This window comes from Notolabrus celidotus, chromosome 16 (assembly GCF_009762535.1).
Source record: "Notolabrus celidotus isolate fNotCel1 chromosome 16, fNotCel1.pri, whole genome shotgun sequence".
Taxonomy (NCBI): Eukaryota; Metazoa; Chordata; class Actinopteri; order Labriformes; family Labridae; genus Notolabrus; species Notolabrus celidotus.
In genome coordinates, this window is record NC_048287.1 from 27,779,681 (window position 1) to 27,802,632 (window position 22,952).

The window sequence follows — 22,952 nt, forward strand, 5'->3', positions numbered from 1 at the left end:
GCAAAAACAGAAATGCGTTTTTCCCCATGAATCAAATTTTCCTTTAGGACACAATGTACATAACTGACAGTATTGAATAGCTAACGGATTGTATTGAGGTGTTCAAAATGTTAAACACGCTGCATATCAGCATGTGGAGCAGGCTCATGATCTCTGCAGACATACAGTCATAAAAGTGAAGGCTCAGACTTCAATAAGGGAACTGAACAGAAACATATATCAGACTCACAGTGTCCAGTTTTCTGTCTACTCGTTCTTATTGAGAAAAATAATCATGTGAACGCGGTCAGGTGTCAGCTGGGAGTGCAACCGGGTCATAATCAGTCCGGCGGCGGAGAAAACAAAGCGCTCGTGGAGACCTGTCATTCATTTGAATGGGGGAGCAGTCAAACTTAAAAAAATAAATACACGTCGTACGATTGTTTCTCACATCCGTATGCTGTGGTGATATGTAGTTAGTATCTGAGTGTTTTGTGTCCAAGGCCTCTTTTTCCTGAAAAGTTTCTTTTTCGTTAGTTATTAGAGTTTAAAAAACGGGGTTTTACTAACGGGTTTCCTTTGATTCACAGCCGCCGTAGAGGGAAACACAGCGTCTTGTGACGTCACGCTGTAGGATGGAGCTTATTACAGTGGCTTCACAGGCTCTGGCTGCACAATGGCGGCGCCCAGGAGCGAGATTTTTTGGCTTCAGAACCGTACAACGGGAAGAGGCGGAGCAACGCTATCCATTTTTATTTACAGTCTATGGGTGCAACACCTTCAGTCAGCTGATTCAAATAGAAACATGCTTTAAAGTTTTCCTCCACTGATGGACACTGATAATGATAACACTTTGTGGTGTATTTCTCCTTAACTCTGTAACACAATGACCAATCTCTGCTTTCAAGGATAGACAAACAAAGTCGCTTTACTTTTAACTTGCGATATCTTTCAGTCAATCAAACTTCCACTTCTTGATCTTAACGTGGAAGAAAGAGTGTAAAGGCTGCATGATTTCAGACACACCTTTCTTTGCTTCTTCTGTGAGACAGATCGTTAGTCATGACCCCTTTCAAGACCTGTTACTTTAAGTGTCGATTATTTTTCATTTGCAGCTCAGCGAGCAAAGTCAAGAGTTTGCCACATAAAAAAAAAAGAGAAGCAAAAGGTAAGAGCTTGCCTTTGAATCGGGGGAGATTTCTAATGTAGAATAATTCTGAGTATCACCGTGCATCAATAATCCTACTTGTAAGGTAAGTGTATTTGTTTTCTTGTTGCAGAGAGTAAATAAAACAACAGAAAACAACGTTAATGTTTCATAAAATCAGAAACAATAAAGCACAGCCTGCATTGTAAATCTCGTTCAGCCAATAATTCAACAACCTGCTCACAAATACGAACACATGGTTAGATACAAACCCTCCTGTGATTACCCAAGGATGTGAGCGAGCCGTTCTGATTGAGCTTTACACAGGCGGCTCCATTAGTTAGAGTGCATTAGTCATAGTCAACACACAGAGCCATGTAGAGGAGTGAATAGCCAGCCGCTGACAGCTCATCTAAAAAGATAAAATGGCTCCCTGTGACTCACCGATAGCCTCAGGACAAAAACACATTCATATTTTCTTACATAAAAACTTCTAAATCAGAGCTTCTCTCATTCAGCGGAGAGCGGGCACTTCATTCTGGAGATGTAATATGTTATTCATCGTTTCCAGTAGAATCGAGCGCAGAGTCTGACATACAGACTTTCTTTAGTGTGAAGTTGTAAACGGGTCTCTCGCAGTCAGTGTGTCACGGTCAAGCTCCTTTAAGTCACACTAGATGAGCAGCGACTACTTAAGATTGAGGAACCGTTATGTATTCATCCATTGATCTATTTTTCTTTGCACAAACATCCATCTAACGAGATCAATACTTTATTTTTGGCCACATATGTAACATAAATGATATAACACACACTCACACACACACTGAGAGGTGATTAATGCTCACACAAACACAATTACCCAACACTGAATCCCACTCTTTCACTCCAAGTGGGATTAAACTAATTCTAGGAAGCAATTGCAAAATGCTTTACAGCTTTGCCAAGTTAAAATCCTTCATGCTGGACCTTCACTGCCTTCCCACAGAGCTCCACAAAGATGCATCATAATATTAAAAATGTCCATAAATCTCATCATTTCAGTCCTTGAAAATACTCGACATGTAAATAAGAGAAGGTTGTTACGGTGCTGTAAAATATTCTTCTCATTAAAATGAGTCACAGCCAGTAGTGACAGTTAAAAAAAAACAAACCCCACAACAAATGTCGGTGTAATGTTTGTCACAATGCTGGAGTCGAGCCCAGCTGTTCTCTGCTTCAGTGCGATCGCAGGATTAGTCACTGGAGTTGGGTTCAATGCAGAACAATGGAGATCAGGAGTGAGTGAACCAGGAGCTCATCCAGCCCCTTAATGACTCAATGAGTGAAGGGCCTCTTCTGACGGGGATGAATACTACACACACCCACACTGTCACACTGGAAACAGGCACACAGACACACACACTGAGGACGGAGGCAGATAAACAAGATGAAGAAGAAGAGCTCAAACATACTATGCTCAAAGGAAACATAATGCAAGTAATGACAAAATTACTGTCTGAACGGAGCAAATGAGACCATTTAGATACGACACGACACGAAGCCGTACAACACCTTACGATACGATACGATACGATTCAACACAACACGACTAGATACGATACGATATGACGCGATATGATCCTCACAGGAAACATATGCAAGTCAAGATGAAACTATGGAGCCTGGAGAAAATCAGTGCATTTAGATACGATACAACACGACACGCTACGATACAATTCATACAACTTGACACTACGTACCACGACGCAACACGACGAGATACGACAGTACGATGTGACTCAATGCGACATGACACAGCGATACTCTACGCCACGATACTCTAGGTCATGATACGCTAAGTCACGATATGCTATGACGCCGATACGCTACGATGTGCCACGATGCACTACGCCACGACATGCTACGCCACAACATGCTACGCCACGCTAGCCAAGATTCCATATGACATGAATCGATACGAAGTGGCACGAATAGAAACGCAATACAACAAAAAATGATAAGACACGACCCAACACACTACAGTCGATTCAAAACGACGCAATGCAATATCAGACGATACAATTTGATAAGAAACGCCACGACTAGATACGAAAATCAGAAAATATAGATACAACACGCCAAGACACATCAGGACACGATATGACTAGATAAAACACGACAGGACACGATACGACAAGACACGCTACGCCACGATACTCTACGCCACGATACTCTACGCCACGATACGCTACGTCACAATATGCTACGCCACGACGCACTTCGCCACGCCGCGCTACGCCACGATGCACTACGCCACGCCGCGCTACGCCACGCTACGCCACGCTACGCCACGATGCACTACGCCATGATTTGCCAAGATTCGATAGGACATGAAATGATAGGATACGATGCGGCACAAATAGATACGATAGGACACGACATGATCCCCACAGGAAACATATGCTAGTCAAGACGAAAACACGGAGCCTGAACAGAGAAAATCAGACCACTGAGATATTATACACCACGACACGATATGACTAGATAAGACAAGACTAGATACGATACGACAAAACCAGATAGTACTAGGTACGGTACGATACGATACAATTCAATACGATACGAGACACCTTCAGAAGTGTATTTAAAGACAATTTTCTTTACAACATATGTCTCAAACTTTTCATCAAGCTCGCCAAGAAACAGGTTGTTATTAAGATTATTTTTCAGGTTAGAGCAGGGTTTGCTGAATGTGCAATATGTAAAGATTGAATATTTTGGTTATAAGTAAGAAAAACTAAAACATATATTCACATGGGAGTTAAAATCATTAAAAAAAAGTGAATTTAAGGCATACACACAAACAGCAGGACTCTGATGGCTGTATCTGTGAGCAGGTGTTAACATAAGCAAGCCTGTTTATGCTGTAAAAGCTGGAGGGACATACTGTTATCAGAGAGGTAGATAGATGGATGGAACTGTGAATGAGTTCTGAAAAAGACAGATACATGTGAAAGATACTGACACACACACACACACACACACACACACACACACACACACACACACACACACACAGAGGCAGTATTGAGACAATGTGGAGGACAGTTAGCGTCACACACCAGGCACACACACTCTCTCCAGGCTTCCTGCTCTTTGAAGAAACTTCTTTCAAATAAACTAGAAAGCACTTCGACTGTACAGACTCGACCTCTTACAACATGCTGTATAGATATGTGTGTGTTTCTCTAAACACATACACTGTGTGCATTAATGAAAACACACGTGTGCATCACTGCACTTCAAAGACGCAGAGACGCATCAATCAAAGACTTCACATCTGACTGAGGGAGAAACCTTCATCTCCAAACTTCAGATTGAACTCACAGCCTTTCATTCAGATTAAAGGTTTAGAAACCACAGAAGAGACGTCAGCAACATTTGGCTTCAGCTGCTCCGAGACACTTCATGAGACCAGAGAGAAACGTAGGTGTGACTTCATCAAACTAATTGGTAATTTACGTGTGAACCTTTGCAGGGTTCATTTCTTTCAAGGATACATGCTGTGGCTAATGCATTGAATGGATGAATACGTTTTATGAATATGTCCGTGCATTAGAGAACAATATCAAGAGCAAGTTTTACACAATGTTTACTTTTTAAGAGTGATTTAAAAAGTTCAGCTCCAAAGAATATTATAATATAATCTAGTTCAGGTTTGCAGAGTCCAATCTCATGCAAGCTCTGATCTTTTGCTGTCAAGTGTTTCTTAAGTTTTTGTCAACATAAAGCAAAAGAACCACTTCTTTATTCCAGCATCTCTGATGGACACGTGCTGCCAAGTTAGGCTTCTTACTGGTTTTAACAGACATCACATCACCCCAGTCTTAAGGCCAAGACTTTGATCCGGTCCGTCAGAGCAACGGATCTGATAGGTCAATCTGTCAGCCTCCCTCCACTGGCTCCATGTTAGTTTTAGAATTGAGGTTCCTCTTGGAACCTCTTGGCTGTTCCAAGGTCTAGGCTACAATCTAAAGGGGACCAAGCATTTTCAATCAGGGCCCCTTCACACTTTGGACAGTCTGCCTGAGGACTTTTATAGACTTTGATGTGATGTCGTCTTCTTACTACCTTTACTTTCTATCCCATTTTATTTTCCTTAAATCATTTTACTCTCCTAATATCTCATTTACTGCCTTTATAGCTTTAAATAATCTTGATTGATTGATTTATTTTACAGTTTTTAACTGCATAGCCTTAAATTCTTTACCTATATTAAGGATTTTATCTCTGTTTTGCTTTTATTTCACCTTATTGCTTTTACCCCTCTTTTACTGCTTTATTCCTTTTTACTTTTTTTATTCTATCTTTCCTTTTACATTTTAAATCGTCTTACTTTCTTGGTCTCGGCTCATATCGTTGGGCTCTTGTGTTGCCTGTGTTGAATTATTGCAGTCATGCTAATAAAGCAAATTTAATTGAACTGGATTGATTGTTAAAAGAGTAGGTAACATTAGCAGTTTTAAAATGATGAATGATGATGATTAAATCCTGCATTTTATGTTTCCATGACATGTTTATTGTTAGAATCTTGATAATGACTGTGGAGACAGTGATTAGTCCTGAAATGAACAATGAGTTCCTGGTTTAACAGCTTAACTAGTGACAGCTGTGTGTTTGTCTTAATAACTCTGGACGTATGTGGCAATAATGTGGATTTGAATCAAACAAGGGAGAGAGAGAGAGAGAGAGAGAGAGAAAGAGAGGGAGAGGGAGAGAGAGAGAGAGAGAGAGAGAGAGAGAGAGAGAGAGAGAGAGAGAGAGAGAGAGAGAGAGAGAGAGAGAGAGAGAAAGAGACTTCATCTTTTGTTTGAGCTCATGAAAAAAACGTGAAAGTGAAGCACTTTACGTTCCATCTGTTGCTCCTTATGTAACCGTGTTTGTCTGATGTCCCTGTGAAGTGAAATGTATAATACTGCAGCGATGTTGCATAAGCATCATCTGTAAACTTTTTGAATTGATGAAAACATTTTGATAAATAATTGTGTTAAAAAAATTTCTTCCTTTACGAGTTCAGATGAGGTTGTGTTTCTTTTAATATGCAGACGAAGATAAAAAAAGCTTTAAGCAACAAACAAGACACAGATGGGCTGGAGGAGGGCTGACATATAACAAGGTGTTAAGTGTGTGTGTGTGTGCACGTGTGTGTGTGTGTGTGTCTGTGTGTGTGGTGATGAGGCTGTGTAACTAGTCATCACCATAGCAAACTATAACCCACACAAACCTACAACACAGGAGGCGACACGGATGACTAGCAGTGTGTGTGTGTGTGTGTGTGCGTGTGTGTGTGTGTGCATGTACATGATTATGAGAGAACAGACTGGCAGCTAAATAAAACTCTGCAGCATCCCACATGTGCTCTGTGCAGGGTGAAGGTGTGTGTTTCTATATCTGCTGTCACCCTGGAGTATAAGCTCGCGGCGCAGATGCACAACTCGCACAAAACAACAACAATTATTCTCTTCTTCGACATTTCACTTAGCTACAGCTGAACTCCATTAATCCCTGAACCTGTCACTTGAACACTCAAAGCCTGCACATATACCAGGAAACTTTTACAGAGAATTAGTCTGACTTCTTTTCAACACTGAAGGCATTTCACTTGGTGGAAATATCATTTTGATAAAATCAGAGACCTATCTTGATCCTTTTGAGGCTTTAAATCCCTTCTGAAGCACAACGCCTATATTCAGATGAGAAGAACATGTTCTGTTGTTCTGTAGATGTAGATTATCACATGTGGTGTTTACTCTTTTTATTTCTTAGTTTGTTTTTGGTATTATTATCCTCGTTTATTTTTATTGTTATTTTTTAACCTTTTTCCCTTATTTTTTTTTAAAAATATTAATCTATTTATTTTATTGTATTGTATTGTATTGTATTTTATTGTTTTATTTTTCACTATTATTTATTTTCTCTATTTATTTATCTTTATTCTAAATTATTATCATTTATTATTATAAAAAAAATGTCATTCACTTTTTTTCTTAAACAAAAAAAAAAACATCAACAGCTTTCATTTGTTTACATTGATCTTCTGTATTTAATGTGTAAAAATTCAAACAAACAGATCTTAGACAAAAAATAAAAATGACCCTGCAAGTTCTGTTTTGTTTTTGTTTTCACAGTCAGCTTCTTCTTTGGGAAGAAGTTAAAGGGTAAGTAAGACTCTGCAAGTTACAGACTTCAGAGCAGTGAAGGGGGCTGATTATTTAGAATAATCCCTCCTTATTTAAATAAATAATAAGACAAACACTATTTATTATGTAGGTTAAGTTGCATAGGCACACAGAGAAAGAAAGAGAGAGTAGATCAAACATAACTGGCTGCATACTTTTCTTTTTCATGCTTATAAAATGTTTGAAGTGTTTGCTGTGTGTTTTTGTTGATTGTTAGTGTTCTGGTTTTTGTTTTGTTTTTAACTCAGTAAAGCACTTTGAATTGCTCTGTGTATGAATGGTGCTTTATAAATAAACTTGCCTCCTTGCATTGTGTAATGCAGTTCTTCAATGATGGGGCTCTTTATTCGGGAGATTGAGATTCTAAAGTTCCTCCTCCTGTCCTTACATTTTCTTTTTGACAGCTGGCATCATTCACTCATGTTTTTAATAGACTAATTTGTTACTTGAAGGTCCTTGACATTGCTTACCACCAATATGAATGAGGAAAACGAAGTTAAAGTGCCTTAAAAATTGTTCTGTGATCCAAATCTTTTTTTAACACAGAACCTTGAAAAGATGATGCAGCATATGTTCCCAGTTAAAAACCTGTTTGAGCTCAACCGAGAGGGTTCAGGTCATAGCAAAGGAAAAACATCTTTCATCAACATTTCTCTCCTTCTTTTATTCCTCAGCTTCCTTTCTTAAAATGCTGTTTCAGCTCGTCTTTACATGAGGGCAAAAATATACTATAATGCACCGATGAATGCACGTTTACTCAGCCCTGCTTTACACTGTGCAAAGTGCAGTGTACGTGAATGCAATCTTGAATAACTATAAAATTAATATTGCATGTTTTATTGAGTTCATCTAGAGTTCAAACAACATGACACCTGTGACTTTTACCAACCATGACTCTGTGCTCGTGATGTGAAACTACATATTGGCAGAAGTCCCAACCACAGAAAGTTTATTGTCATGTGAAGTAGAGTGTCATCAAACCTGATCCTGCAGTTCTGCTCCTGAGATGAGGTCTAAGAGGACATGCATTTAGTATTACAGGTGACATATCATGCAAAATCGACTTTTTATGTGTTTTATGTCTGAATATGTGTCCCTGGCATGTCTACAAACCCCCCGAGAATGAAAAAAATCCATTCTGCCCCTGTTCTGATTTCTACACCTTTCTGTAAATGTGTGTGAAACGAGCCGTTTCAGACTTCCGTGTTTTTGTTGCGTCACAACAATATCTGTTCTGTCACGGAGTCAGAGCTCGGAGCTTGTTCAGCTCATAGACTGTATAAAATAATACTGAATCCCCCCTCCGTTCTTCATTACCTTCACACGTGTGCTAACAAGGAGCTTAGGAGGGAGGCATGCTAGTTGTAGGCTGTCTTAATAAACACAGAGGTTGGTTTTACTCCCCACGTCTGCAGATTTGAAGATCTAGTGGATGATTTTTATTTATCATGGAAAAGTGCTAGCGCTAGTTAGCATAGCCACATAGCTACATGTTCGTAGCTGTGTACCAAGACACACGTCTACATACTGACAAATAAAACAACAAGAAACACTAAATCTGTGACCAATGGTTCAGAAAGGTCCTGCTGCAGGCGCCTCTCCGTCAGGATCAGATTCTGGATCAGATTCAGAGGGTTGAAGTAACGCGGGTCTGTGAGCAGCCGTGTATATTCAGCCAACATGTAAACATTAGATCAACGTGCTGGAGAGCATAGGCCATATCCACTTCCTTAGGGGGCGTGGTCAGAGAGAAAACAGACTGTTCTGAGGAGGGCTGAAGAAGAGGGTTTTTCAGGCATGCCAAAATCTGATTTCAAAGTGTTTTTTTGAGCATAAACTTTAAAGACATGTTTTGGGGACCTCTTAGACCAATATATATTGATGAAAAAAGCGTGATATGTCACCTTTAAAGGCTGCAAAAAGAGGGTTCAGAGGTGACTGTGTCCACTGTGTTCTCACCTCAGTGCTCGGCTGAGCTTGTCGTAGTTCATCTGTGGTTTACATTTCCTGGCCCCCCACAAGCGAGCCACCTCGTCCGGGTCCTTGATGACGAACTCTCCGTAGTCTCCCTGCCAGGCGATGACATCGTGGTACTCCTCCTTCCTCAGCAGCTCCAGGATGAAGTGCCACAGCTGGATCTGCCTGGAGCCCGGACTGGACTCGGGTTTGTACGCCCATTCTGGAAAGGCAAACCCTGGAGAGTCAGAGGAGGAGGCGAAGGTGGTTCAGATGGATGATCGATACACCTATTTGAACTAATCTTTTGTTTCTCTCGAGTTGTCGTCACTCAGAACGTGATTAACGATTGTCCTTTGAAAGCGGTTAATTGTCTGCTTCACTTCAGCTGTTTTGGTGCCATGATTTACAACACAGAGGGTTTGTTTACAGCAAACAACCGTCAGAACTTTATAGAATGTGTACGTCAAACTCTTGGGATCAAAACACTGATTTATATTCTGGCATTTAGCTTTGTTTTTCATCCCTCTGAAGATAACATGTGAGGCTAAACGGGTGGGAACAGCTGTAAGAAAGGAGATGGGACAATATGGGAGGTGACATATAGAATAGACAGCCATTTGTAAGTGGTTAGAGGACACGAGGCTGCTGGGAATCATACAATGAAGGATGAAACAAGAACGCTACAATCTACGAGGCATTTGAATCTAAGTAGATCTCAAACATTTCAGAGTAATCTGTTCCCACAAACCGCTGTCACATTCAAACTTCACAGCTATCGCCTTCAAAGCTGGAAAAACTGCACTGTTTAAACAGATTAACAGGCCTTGAGATATGTGCAGACAAAATATAAGCTGTGGTTTTATAACTACTATCAGAGCACACACACTCGCGCACACACACACACACACACCTACACACAGACTATTATCCAACAGTTAAAAGTATAGGGTTTGAGTTGTAAAGCAGTGGGTGGCAGTAAAAGACTCAACACCACTTCAACACAAGGCCATGTTGAAAGGCTGAATAGCAAAGGCATAGTGACACACACAAACACACACTCTCACACACGCACCTCATTAGGACCAGATGTGCCTTGGCAATCAGGCTGAGAAAGCTGAGGGTGGGAAACATATGGCTGCAATATAACAATGCTGAATTGTGTGTGTGTGTGTGTGTGTGTGTGTGTGTGTGTGTATGTGTGTGTGTTTATGTAACTGTAAAGAAACACATTATCCCAAATACCAAGGTTACAATCAGTTTCCCACACTCAATGCAGTCCATCGTATCCATACGGCGGTGACATTGAACTGATCACAATGATGCGTTCAAGGGCGACGGATTGTCCCTCTACTGTTGTGGCCTGTTGAACAGAACTGTAACGACAGCTCACGGCAAACTGATGCGTATGTACTGAGAGGTATGTCAGCATCCTGACATTTTGAACACAGCGGCTGAACGTCTAGGTAAGGGTTAAATTCAAGTATCAAAATAAACGCAGAATAGAAGTGAACTGCTTCATATAAGGGTACAAAGTGTAAACTGTGTTCCTGCATGAAGACTTCCATTGTGTTCAGCAATGTGCAGTTTCTATGCAGCCGTGTAGCTCTGTCTAGCAGCATCTGTTACCCCGTACAGTAGTAGAGCACAGCATACAGTGGCGTTAAAACTGTGAGATCTGGACCGAGCCTCAGCCTGCAACCAATTTGGGACAATTGAAAAGTATACCACCTTTTTCTTTAAATGCTTGACAAGCTGCCAACCTGCCCAGCTTAGCTGTGTATCAAGCATACTTTGCACGGAGAGTCACTTTCTTCTTTAGGCACCATCTTCTGAGTAAAATACTGTAACACAATACTTCTCTTTGCACTTTACACTGGAGGATTGGTGGCATTGGATTGTCAATTTTTTTTGAATGGAGATATGGCACGGTGGCAGTTATTTATTTTATTGTATTTCACATATTTATGTATTTATTTTATTTCAATTACATATGTATTTTATTTTGTTTCATTTATTCATGTATTTTATTTTATGTATTTTATGTAATTTATTTATTTAACTTAATGTCATATATTTATGAATATTTCATTTCATGTATTTATGTATTTTATTTATTTAACTTTTATTTCATTTATTTATATATTTCATCTGTTTATTTATATATCTTATTTTATTTATGCATTTTATTTTATTTATTTAACTTAATTTATTAATTTATACATATTTAATTGTATTTATGCACATTTTATGTATCTATCTAACATTTATTTTGTTTATCTATATATTTTATTTTATTTATGTATTTTATTTTATTTTATTTATGTATTTTATTTTATTTTATTTATTTAACTATATTTTTTATTTAACTATATTTTTTATCATTTATTTATTTAACTTTATTTTATTTATTCTCTTCTCTTAGGTACATTTCTGTATATAATCAAATCCTAATGTACTTTTTAGATGTGTAATGTGATGGCAAGATGTATGATTTGCTTTAATTATCTTCTGTTTGTGGAAAAAACAAAAAATATAAAACTGTTAAAAAAAGAAAACATTAAGCATTTTATCTTTTTTGAAAAACTCTTTTAAAGGAAGACTTTTCCCAAATTTTAAGACTGCACGAGCCCTATTAGCAGGGAACTCAGGTTTGGTTTCATGTGAAACCTTCAGGGCAGCTTCATATGACACACAGATCAGACAAAGGAAGACAGAATAAACACAGAGAGTGATCGTCATAAAAGATATAAAAATAGTGACACACCTGTCGACTTAATCTTTGGGTACAGTAAGCGACGACTACACCTGGTGCCCACATGGCAGTTAAAATCAATTATGGCTTTATTTGACTTACACAAAAATGTGCTCTTGATGTCAGGGAAATGTCTCACAGTCTTGTTCCATGAACTAGGAATTTACTTTTCAACACTTGAAGCTTTCTTATGGTCAACAGAACACAAACAGCTACAGGTTGTGTGTGCTGCCACAGTGTTTGTAACTCTCCACAGCGGATCAGTTTAAGGAGGAACATCTGGTGGTGGAAACTGATCGTGCCAGTCTTTCTGTGAAGGTGAGTAGTCGACAAACGCAGAGTGAGTCATGACATTCCTACCCACATGGGTGGTTTGTTCTCAAAAAGAAGAAACAGAAAGGAAACAGTAAGACTTTCTCTGAGTTGTCATGAAGTGCTCTAACAAATTGCTGATAACCACGGCACGTCCCTGATAGGTTTGATCAAATCCTGAGCACAGTAATTGTTTTATTTACTGCCCGCTTTAACATGTGTTCCTCCTTATCCAGATAAAGATCTCTTTTTAATAGCAGGTGTAAACGGAGTCAAAATGAGTCATGGAAAAACTAACGAAGTCGGACACGATGAAACCAAAGTCCACGGTCAGGTGCGCGGAGTGCAGCCGTGTGTCAGCCTGAAAGTGATCCTCTGTGTGAGAGGAAGAGGTGGCAGATGGATCAGTCATGTTTGTTGCAGAGGAAATACACAGAGGATGAAACATCGGAAAATCTTACCACAACGACAACAACCCACTACACTTAGATCAATGAACATGTTACTCATACAGCGAAGGGAAGCCACAAAAATCACATGTAATACCTGATGTTTACATCACGGCACAACAAGCCGAGAGGACTGGGAATATATTTAATGATTTTCAGTTGTTGATAAAAACTGTAAACACTGTCATAGGAGGCTTTCAAAGAGAACAAACTCCACATGTTGAATGAGAGAGACTCTCTGATGTGTTTGAATGCTGGAAACATCGAATAGTTACTGCAAATATTTTCTCATTTTAAAAGTTTTTTTTTTTCACTATTTAATTATTATTATTATGTAAATTTTTATATATATATATTTAATTTATATAAATGTGTTTATTTTTTATTTATTTATTATTATTAAATAAAATATGTGTTTTCTTCTTTCTTCATTATTCAGTTGTAAGTAATGTAAAAATTGTGTCAAGCTGGGAAAAATCAAAATAAACAGTTCAAAATAAATAAATAAAAGTACAAGTTTTCAGCGTTTTCACCGGTGCCTGGTTGTAATACAGTATCCCCACCAGACGGTGGCTACAGAGCGTCTTAAAGCTGTTTGCTAACCTCATTAAGTAACAAAAGAAGAAGAATGCTAACTGCATTAAATAGCATAAGAAGAAGAAAACATTAGCAATAGATTTTCTCCGTTTCTGAATCTCACACCAACACACATGTATTTCCAGAGACTGAGCATGACTGTAAAATGTAAACACACACCAATCCACGTCAGCGCCCGCTACTAGCAGCACCTCGTCCTGCTGCTGGTTAACAGGACTGCCACACAAACAGGCCGTTCATGGGACAGGTGTGTGTGTGTGTGTGTGTGTGTGTGTGATCGTCGAATAGATGCAATGATTATTAGGGGTGTAACGATTCTTTGTAACAACGATTCGATTCACGATTCGTGGTTGCCGATACAATTAAAGGACGATATTGGTTCATTTAGAACGATAAGAAAAGATTCAGTGACTTGAAATCGCTTCATTGACTTTTTAGCCAAAATTTCAACCAGTGTGACTGTGAAATAAACACCTTGATACTGGACAGTCCTGGACTCCTGTTGATTCTTGTAAGGGAATCAGGTATAAATTAATTATGGACATAAACGTTGTGTGAAATCCCACAGCGCCTTAGTAGGTGGTTGGATAGATTTGTGGTGTTGCCGTGGTTCTTTACTTGACCTTTACATATCCTATCCATATCTGTCTGATCTCCACATTGTCACCCCCTCTCGCTCCCTCAGGTCTTCCTCCTCCCTCCATCTCTCTGTGCCCCCCTGCCCGTCTCAGCACCATGGGGAGCAGAGCTTTCAGTCGCTCTGCTCCCCAACCCTGGAACTCACTCCCAGCAGACATCAGTAACACTGACTCACTACCCCTGTTCAAATCAAAACTTAAAACTCACCTGTTTCAAACTGCATTCCCTGTCTAATTTCACTGCCTCATTTTAACTTGGTGTAACTCTGCTTGTTTTTATTTATTTTATCACGTTGTTTTTATTTATATATGTCTTTTAATCTGTCTGTAAAGTGACCTTGAGTGTTTTGAAAGGCGCCATTATTATTACAAACAGCGAGGGACTTATTTAGAACATCTCCGTCTTTGCAAAAGCCAAAGTGTTTCCTCACACTGGACCGCAACGGTGGCTTGATCATTTCTCACTCGCCGGCTTCTTTGAGTAACGTTTAACATCTTTATCATTAAAAGTGCAAAAAGAAACACATCCATATAAAGTCTGCTGTGCTTAAATCCAACATGTTATTTCCTAGTATAGATACAATCAGTTTATTACCTTTTAAGACGATGTTAGATTGATATATGTCGTCCGGAAAGCCAACTTGTTGAGCACAGATCAATGTAGTCTGATCATAGGAATATAAATAGATACATCGATGTAATCATTACACCCCTAATGAAGTGTGAGGATGTTATCAACTTGCATCACACATGTACAATGTAAGGACTCAAAACATGGAAGTGTTAGCCTTCTGATATGCTTTTCATTTAGTTTGACTCTAACAGGATTATACAAACAACAATCTCCTGCGGGCGATTTGCTGGCGTCTGCAGGAGGTCCGTTATCAAAGAGTTAAGAAACAGGAAAAAAAAAATCTTAAAAAACAGACCCACTCCCAGTGACTAACTAACCACATGCTGCTATCTGATCTCCCATGGTGCTCAGAGAATGAGCCAAAAGACAGACAAGCTGCCCATGATGGCTGATAATAACTATTTGAAGGCAGATTACTAATGGGGTTCGAGCATATGATTCACACGGCAGACAATGAGGCTCTTGTCACTGGGGACAGGTTAGGCGTGGTGACACAGACACAACATGCTGCTGTGTAATGGGGTACACCGCTGGTTCCTGGAGCAGAACACACACATGTGAACGTACAGTACACTCTCACGGACGCACACTGACGCATGCAACACGCAGCAGGAGTGGATCAAATCAAAGTGGGCGAGCTAATATCCACCCCGCACACACGAAGTATGCAGACACACAACACAGGTTAGTGGGGGGAGGTAAGTGGGTTCATGCGTGGGTGCACGGAGCACACAGACAAAGAACACAGGAATAGCAACCATGCCCACTGCATGTGTTTGTGTGAGTGTGCTGCAGATGTCCCTGCTGACTCATAGCTTGTTCGTTTGTCGTTCACAGATTCTGCCTTTCTTTCTCCCCCTCAACACTGCTGCCATCTCTTTCTTTTCTCTCCTCTTTCATTCTGTCCCTCCCTCGCTCGCTCAGCCTCTCCTAAGACACACCGTCTCCTAGCAACAAAAGCTTTTAGTAGCTAAAAATAAATGTCAGAGTCACGACAGACAAGACAAAATATGATTCAATAACAGAAACTTGCCAAAAGAGTTTAGAGTTTGGGCTCGGATCCAGGGAGCTGCGGCGTGAGGGTGTGATCCGTCTCAGGCTGACTGGGCCGGTGGAGTGCAGCACGGGCTTCACTGTCACGCTGTTTACAACTTACAGGACACGAAGCGACGCCGCACGAGTCCCAGGAGTCTGAAACTCTGCTTATTACAATCTGATCCAGGCCCAACACGATGACAGCAAGATGGACATTAGGGATGCACCGAAAACCGAGAATTAGGAAGGCCGAAAACCAAAACACCAAAGTTGTAACATTTCACTCCTTGGATTTGAGATTAAGCCATGCATTTTCTGTTTGTGTTGCACAGACATTATCTATGCCATTTATTAGCAGGCACTTGAAGCTACCCTGTATAGCAGTTTGAACACACTGGGTTAAAAGACCTCAAAGTTATAGACAGAAATGTCAAAAATGTTACAACAGTCCCCGGCCTCCCCTTCCATTGCATTTATGGCTCTGACTGTGTGCTAACCTCACTTAAACCAAGGATCTCATTGAACACATCAGACAACGAGGGTGCATGCCCTTCATCTGGTTCAGAGAGATCGAGTACAGTGGCGATGAAGTGCAGAGGATCTGAATAGATCTCAGTGAAACGTGTGCTGACAGACTCTAAGAGTGTACTTTTCATTGTTTTCACTCGGCGGTCCATCTCAACCTCTTTGCTTAGAGAACGCTTTAGTGCTGCAATTAAAGGAAGAACGGATTGGCCCTTATCCAGACAAGCGACAAGACTGGCCGTGGTTTCTGCATGCGTTATCACAACATTCTATTTTGGCCTTGTTGTTTCTGTGATAAAAGTCTTTCGGCCGAAAACCAAAAACTGGTTACCGAATTTTATGTGCATCCCTAGTGGACATATTTCAAAAAGTCAGACATCACAGCAGACGGCCTGACACTGCAGACGCACAACTGTGGGCGCAGTTTGAGGCTTCGTCAGGTGGTTCATGTTAGGTAAGTAAAAACAAGAGACCAAGACTCATAAAGAGACAAAACAAGACAAAGTGAGAGAGCTTTGTGACTGCACACAAACTATCACAACCATGAGAGACACAATGTTCGGCAATCTTCACTCTGATCCAATAGGAAGTACCCTGCAAGCAAGCCACTGCTTTTGGCCATTTCTGAGTAGCCTCATAACCCTGCAGGCAGATATCTCCTCTACCGAAGACCTGTTGATGTCTAAAGTTCCTGAGTACACGTAGATAAAACTTCCCTTTATAAAGCTCTTGTACACGAGATGAGACCACACAGATATTACTTAATAATCTACAAGGCGACATCTTGTCATCTGAGCATTGATGAAGGTGTCTGAACCACTTTCAAACAGCTCTCTGTTGGCCTTTAAAACTCAATATGAGCAGGATGCAAACTGGAGCTTCACCTCAGTGTGAAGGGAATCTGGTGTATTTGCAACAGAGATAAACGAAGGGAGACAACAAAACAGATTACAAGTAGGAAAGAATGGATCATGGTTAGGGCACCTGTTGCTCCTTCAATATATATCATGATATTAAGGCGCATATCATAGACTGTATAAATAATGGACATAGTGTACGTGACGTCATCTGTCTCTGAAGCGCTGTTTTGACGCCAATCGTTGGCGGCAGCCATATTGGAAATACGGAACTCAACAAGGCATAGTGCGATGTAAAGAGGCGGGGTTTGAGCCTCCTATCCAACAGCTACAGTGTTCCCGCCTGTCAGTCAAGTCAGCTGTGCCTCTCATTGGAAGACTTATAATCTTAATATCTTCAAGATTGTCACGTTGTGAAAAAATTCACCCCCGTACAGTGTGTGCAGATCGAGAAATGAGCTATCCAGACTACACTGGTCTTTTGTACCAGGCTGTAAACATGTTTATTTCTGCTGTAAAGATCGTCTCTTTTGAATTGGTGTGTATGTGGTTTCCAATACTTATTGAGCCAGCCTCAAGTGGATCCTTGATGAACTGCAGTTTTTTGTACTTCTGCATTGGACTCGTATTTTTAGACCGGAGGTTGCCGCTTGGTTCACGCCTGTCAGTCAAGTCAGTCATGCCCTTATTTGGGCAAAACTGTTTCTGCTGTAAAGATCGTAATCTTTGAATTGGTGTGTATGTGGTTTCTGGAGCCAGCCCCTAGTGGACACTCGATGAACTGCAGTTTTTTAACACTTCCTCATGGGCTTCATATTTTTAGACTGGAGGTTGCTCCATACATGAAACTAACTCTCTTTATGTGACATCAGGACTTTTTATTCCAGCTGACCTCTGCAAAAAAAAAAAGAAGACACTTGGCTTTACTTTTGAAGAAATGATTTGGAGTTCAGCGCGCACTTGTTAACCTTGCAGAATTTACAGAGCACAGTGCATGCGAGTTCAGCCGGTCCTTATCAGCAGCCGGTTAAGTATTAGTGCTGATCAATGTGAGCTGCATTACTCTGATTGCTTTACAGCTACTTTTAATTGGTCTATGGCACTTAACAAAAGATACAAGTCAGGGAAGTAGACGAATGAACCCGAGGCCCTCTGTACTCCAGACAGGAGGAATTTTTGATTGTCAGGCGGAGGTGAAACACACCATTTCAGGCCTCATTGGATTCTAAATATAGCAAAGTACAGGCTAGAAAAACTCATTTACTATTAGCCTGCAGTCCCAAGCCACCTGCGTTCTGCTTTCCAAGAAAAACACGCAGGCTTTAAACACGCAGGTCTGCTTTTCTAAGGCAGCCTGACGTCACTGCAACTGGAACAGAGCTCTTAATAAGCGATAGCCATCATTGGGGGTATTGTCCAGCAGGCCTGCAGCCGCTAAGTACACAAACGACCCGCTACTCATGCTATCTCCCGTGTTCACTTACTTCAGCGAGCTTTTCTATCCATCCATCTATCCCCCCATTTATTTTTCCCTCCCTTCCTCCCATTCTTTGTTTGGTCTATATTTAGCTGTTTGAAAGGTCGGTGTGTCTGTCTGCAGGGTAATGATTCAGGGGCACGTAGAGCGGCGCGCAGAGGTAACAGGACAAATGGACGGCTGAAATCTGGAGGAGGGATCAGGACGCCACAGAAAGGCAGGAAACAAAGGGGTAGAGAGCAGGAAGAGGGGAATCTCTGCTAGGCGTCAAAAGGGAAGAATCAAAATGTGCAGGAAATTAGTTGTAAAAAGTTTTACAAACTCACTAAAAAATTCGATTCCTTGTCGACTTCACAGTATCCATGTGTCCAAATGATGAAGTATTACTAGAGAAGAACAGTTTGTCTTGGTTACCATCTTTGTTGTTCTGTGTAAACTACCTGTCTACAACAGTGGGATCACAACAGACAATAACACACAATCTAACAGTGCTTTATTGAGGAGTCCTGAGCCTCAAAGTACTGTTTTAAAACCCCATGCTCCTCATTCAGCTGATCTCATAATTACCCTTAAAGGATGGGAGTTTAGATCCGAGGAGCCAGTGGGCTTAAAGCCAGGGAGGAGTCCGAGAACGAGACGGGACGAGGAGGAAGTCAGGTGGAAAGATTGAAGGGGAGAGGAGGAGGAGGAGGAGGGAGAGAAAGAAAGAAAGAAAGAAAGACATCCAGCAGAGATCAAAGTGAAAGCAGGATCGTCATCCGCAGGTGCACAACATGAACCCTGACCTCGCCTCTCACATGATGCCTCCCTTACGTAAGACGGATGGATGGATGAAGAGACAGACGGAGGAAGGAGAGAGACAGTCAGTGTGAGGGAGGAGAGATTAAAACAAAAATACAGACAGAAATATTGCTTCATCATGGATTTCAGGACACGGGCGGAATTTGGGACGTTCAGTATCCAAGAAACAGAGATGATGAGTAATCAAAACTTTAGGCGGAGGGAAAGTGTAGCAAAAGTGGAGAGAATGACAGAAAAGAGAGGGAAGAAAAGAAAAGTGGCTTTGAATGTCTTTTATATTCCACTTCAATTGACTGTTTGCAGTAAAAACTGAAAGCCTGAAACTGAATCAACACTAAAATACTGCGTCTTCATTCAAATTGGTCCAAACATATTTTTCTGCACACGAGAGTCCTCACTGAGATTCAGACTTAAGTACAAATTCCAACGGATCTGATAGGTTTCTATTCTAGTCAATGTGTTAACTTCCACTGGATCCACTCAGTTCCGTCCCGGCTGTGTCTCTGATCCGGCAGGATGAAGTCCTCCGGATCAGATACACAAGACTTCTATTTTTGTCGGATGCATGGATCTTGTTGAAGTCCGATGTCACATTAGTGACAAAGCACCTTTCCAATAAGGCAGTTTATGCTTTGCAAAGGCCACCACCTTTCCAGCATCAACCTGCAGGCTCAGACTGTAGCTGTTTCAGACATTATGTCATCACGCCTTCATTTTTTCATGTGAATTAATCTGCAAGGAGTGAGCTTGCTGCCTGATTGGCTATCGTTGGGTTCCACGTGACAAACCACGGAGAGTGTGCACGCCTTTCCCCCCAGGTTCCCCCAACACAGCAGGATATGTGATTGGAAATATTTGAACATTTATGATTTCATTCATGACTCCTTGGGTGTTCAGGGGACGTAAAGTCACTGGTAGCTGGACCGCAGCGGATCGGAGTCCCGTGTTAGAAACAGAAGTTTAACTAGCCTCAATCTGATCATTTTGCAAAAGGGTAATATGTGATACACTTTACCCGCTGTAGGAGTGTAATCAAGTGTAAAACTGGGTTCACTTGAGTCTTAAATGCACATGATGGTGTAACGGTTAGAAGAAGGCTGAGCACTTGTGTTTGAATGAGCCGAGCTCCCAGGAGACGGTTTGTTATAAAGATCTTAAATGTGCAGAGATAATGAGAAACGCTCGCTTGGTAAAGTCATAATTAGCCATTGATGAAGTGCCATTGTATGGCTGGAACAGGCCAACTGCTTCTCTTTGGGACGATGTGGTCTCTTTCCATCTCAGAAATCTATCATCCAAATAGGCTGTGTGCTGTGAAAGATGCTTCCCGGAGACTGTGAGCAGTCCAAACTAAACAAAACCTCCCCATTTAGGACGAGCGCTTTCATGGCTCCGACAGCTGCATGGCTGTGTTCGCCGGGTCTGCAGAAAACAGAGTTTAAAGCACAGCAGAGAAAGAAGGGGGATTTGACCATTTGCCACAGGGATAAAGCTTTTGGACTGAAAAGCGAAGCCTGTAAGTGTTTAAACTATCTCTGTTAGACCCGAGACAGCCAAACCACTTTAGTGTGTGACACAGCGACTGTCTGAACCTCGCCAGACAGAAACCTGTCACGTCCTGGAGAACTTCGCAGCACCTTGGAGGCAGCCAAGGCGGTGATTAAGTCAGCAGCAGCAGCTCTGTTTGTGTGTGTTTGTGTGTGTGTGTGTGTGTGTGTGGCATTTAAGAGCGACTTATCATACTCCGACATGACGGGAAACTCCTGTGGCATTCAGCAGGGCCCACAAGATTATAGAGCTGATTTAAGGATGTAGAAGTCATGTTGGTGTGGTTACCTGATGGGAGCACCTATCAATCTCATTACAAATAAAGTCGGTGTGGTTTAGAAGGATACAAGGACCGATGAAACACAAGAATGTAAATGTAGCTTCTGTGTGAATTTGAATCATCAGTGACGGCCTCAGAGTTCAAACTTGGATCGTCTTCATTCCTTTGTTACCAGGAGAGGAAGAAGGCAACATACATGCGTGTACTCGTGGCTTTGTAACCCGTCTAAGCTTGCTTTTCTTCAAGAAAATGACAACCACGTAAAACATTCAGCAGCAATGAGCTCCTGGCTACCTGACTGCCTCACCTGATATGCGTGTTTCACATGTGTGTGTGTGTGGAAGCGTGCAACTGAGACGTACAGTGAGAAAGAGAAGGAGACAGACAGACAGCAGTAAAGAGGGGAGAGAGTGATTTATAACTATTGTGTCTATGCAGAGCTGCACTGAAGCAGCACTGATCTGGATCACCTGTTGCACAGAAAGAGCTAACTACATGTTTATGACACAGCGTCAGTCTGCAGGAGGAAGGCAGGCCGGCACCCTGCAGAGTGAAGTGAAGCCCAACAAAGCAGCAGCACAGTCAGACCGCTGCCTTGCTGATTAACAACATCAAGTCGGGGCCGTCATCTCTTACGTAAGGGAGACATTTCAACCAGGAGACTTCAAATGTGACTGTAAGAGGAGTCGCTGCGTCTCTTGAGCTGAATGGAGTCAGGTGTCTACTTTCTCCCAGGAGGAAGGAGAACACAGAATAAGTTGTGTATTTATAGGAAAGAGGAAGCAAAGTGAATCCTTTTTACTCAAGGTTTGCACAGAACAACAAACAATGTGCTACTATAATCTCCCCTTCCTCATGTGTCCCTCACCAGATAGCTTTCTGTTTTAATACTCTCTGCGTCTGGACATTAAAGCAGCGAGCTCTTTGGGTGTTTTTAAAAGTAAAGTCAAGACTCACCTTTTTAATCTGGCTTTTAACTTGGAGTAATTTCCTTTTGGCCCTGGACTGCATTATTATAGCATTTTTAAAAATATATGTATTCTATGTTATTATATTATATTTTATTTTTGAGTTACTTTATTTTATTCTGTTATATTATATTTTATTTTTGTGTTATTTTTTTTAATTCTATTTTATTTAATTTATTTATTTTATATAATTGTATTTTATTCTATCTTGTTAAATTATTTTATTTTTTATTTTTTATTTAATTTTATTCTTTTTTTATATATTACATTTTAATATATATATAATTTTAATTTTATTTGATTATTTATCATTATATCATATTACATTTTTATATTATTGAATTGTATGTTATTGTATTATATTCTATTCTATATTAATCTATTCTTTCTGGTATTTATCTGATTTTATTTTATTGAATTTATTTAAATTATTTTATTCAATTTTTCTGATATTTCTCAGATTTTACTTCTTTTTATTGATTTGATCATACTGATTTTATTTTGAAGTATTTAATATCACTTTCCTTTACACTTTTACACATTGCTGTTTTCTGTTGCTTTGTTCTTTTGTGAAGCACTTCGGGCTGCATGCTTGAATGTACGAAAAGTACTTTATTAATAAAACTGAGTTGAGTATTTACAACATTCAGAAAAAGATAAAACCCTGCAATCCACTCAGCTTCAGCTTAGACATTCTACAGAAAGGTACAAATAAACAAGTAGTACTGCTGACTTTAATTGTATCATCCTTCCTGTCAAAATCTACTCTACTT

General features: G+C 40.5%; 1 protein-coding gene across 2 annotated transcripts in view; it reads right to left on the reverse strand.

Annotated features, from left to right (window-relative positions):
- The window catches only part of erf (Ets2 repressor factor), a 57,582-nt gene that overhangs the window by 13,047 nt on the left and 21,583 nt on the right, over positions 1-22,952 (reverse strand). The window contains exon 2 of one of the 2 annotated variants that reach the window (XM_034704842.1): positions 9,307-9,526. In XM_034704842.1, coding sequence (XP_034560733.1) covers positions 9,307-9,526 — 220 coding nt within the window. Of the gene's footprint in view, positions 1-9,306; positions 9,542-22,952 lie in introns of both variants that reach the window. The other variant, XM_034704841.1, reaches the window with a different exon arrangement.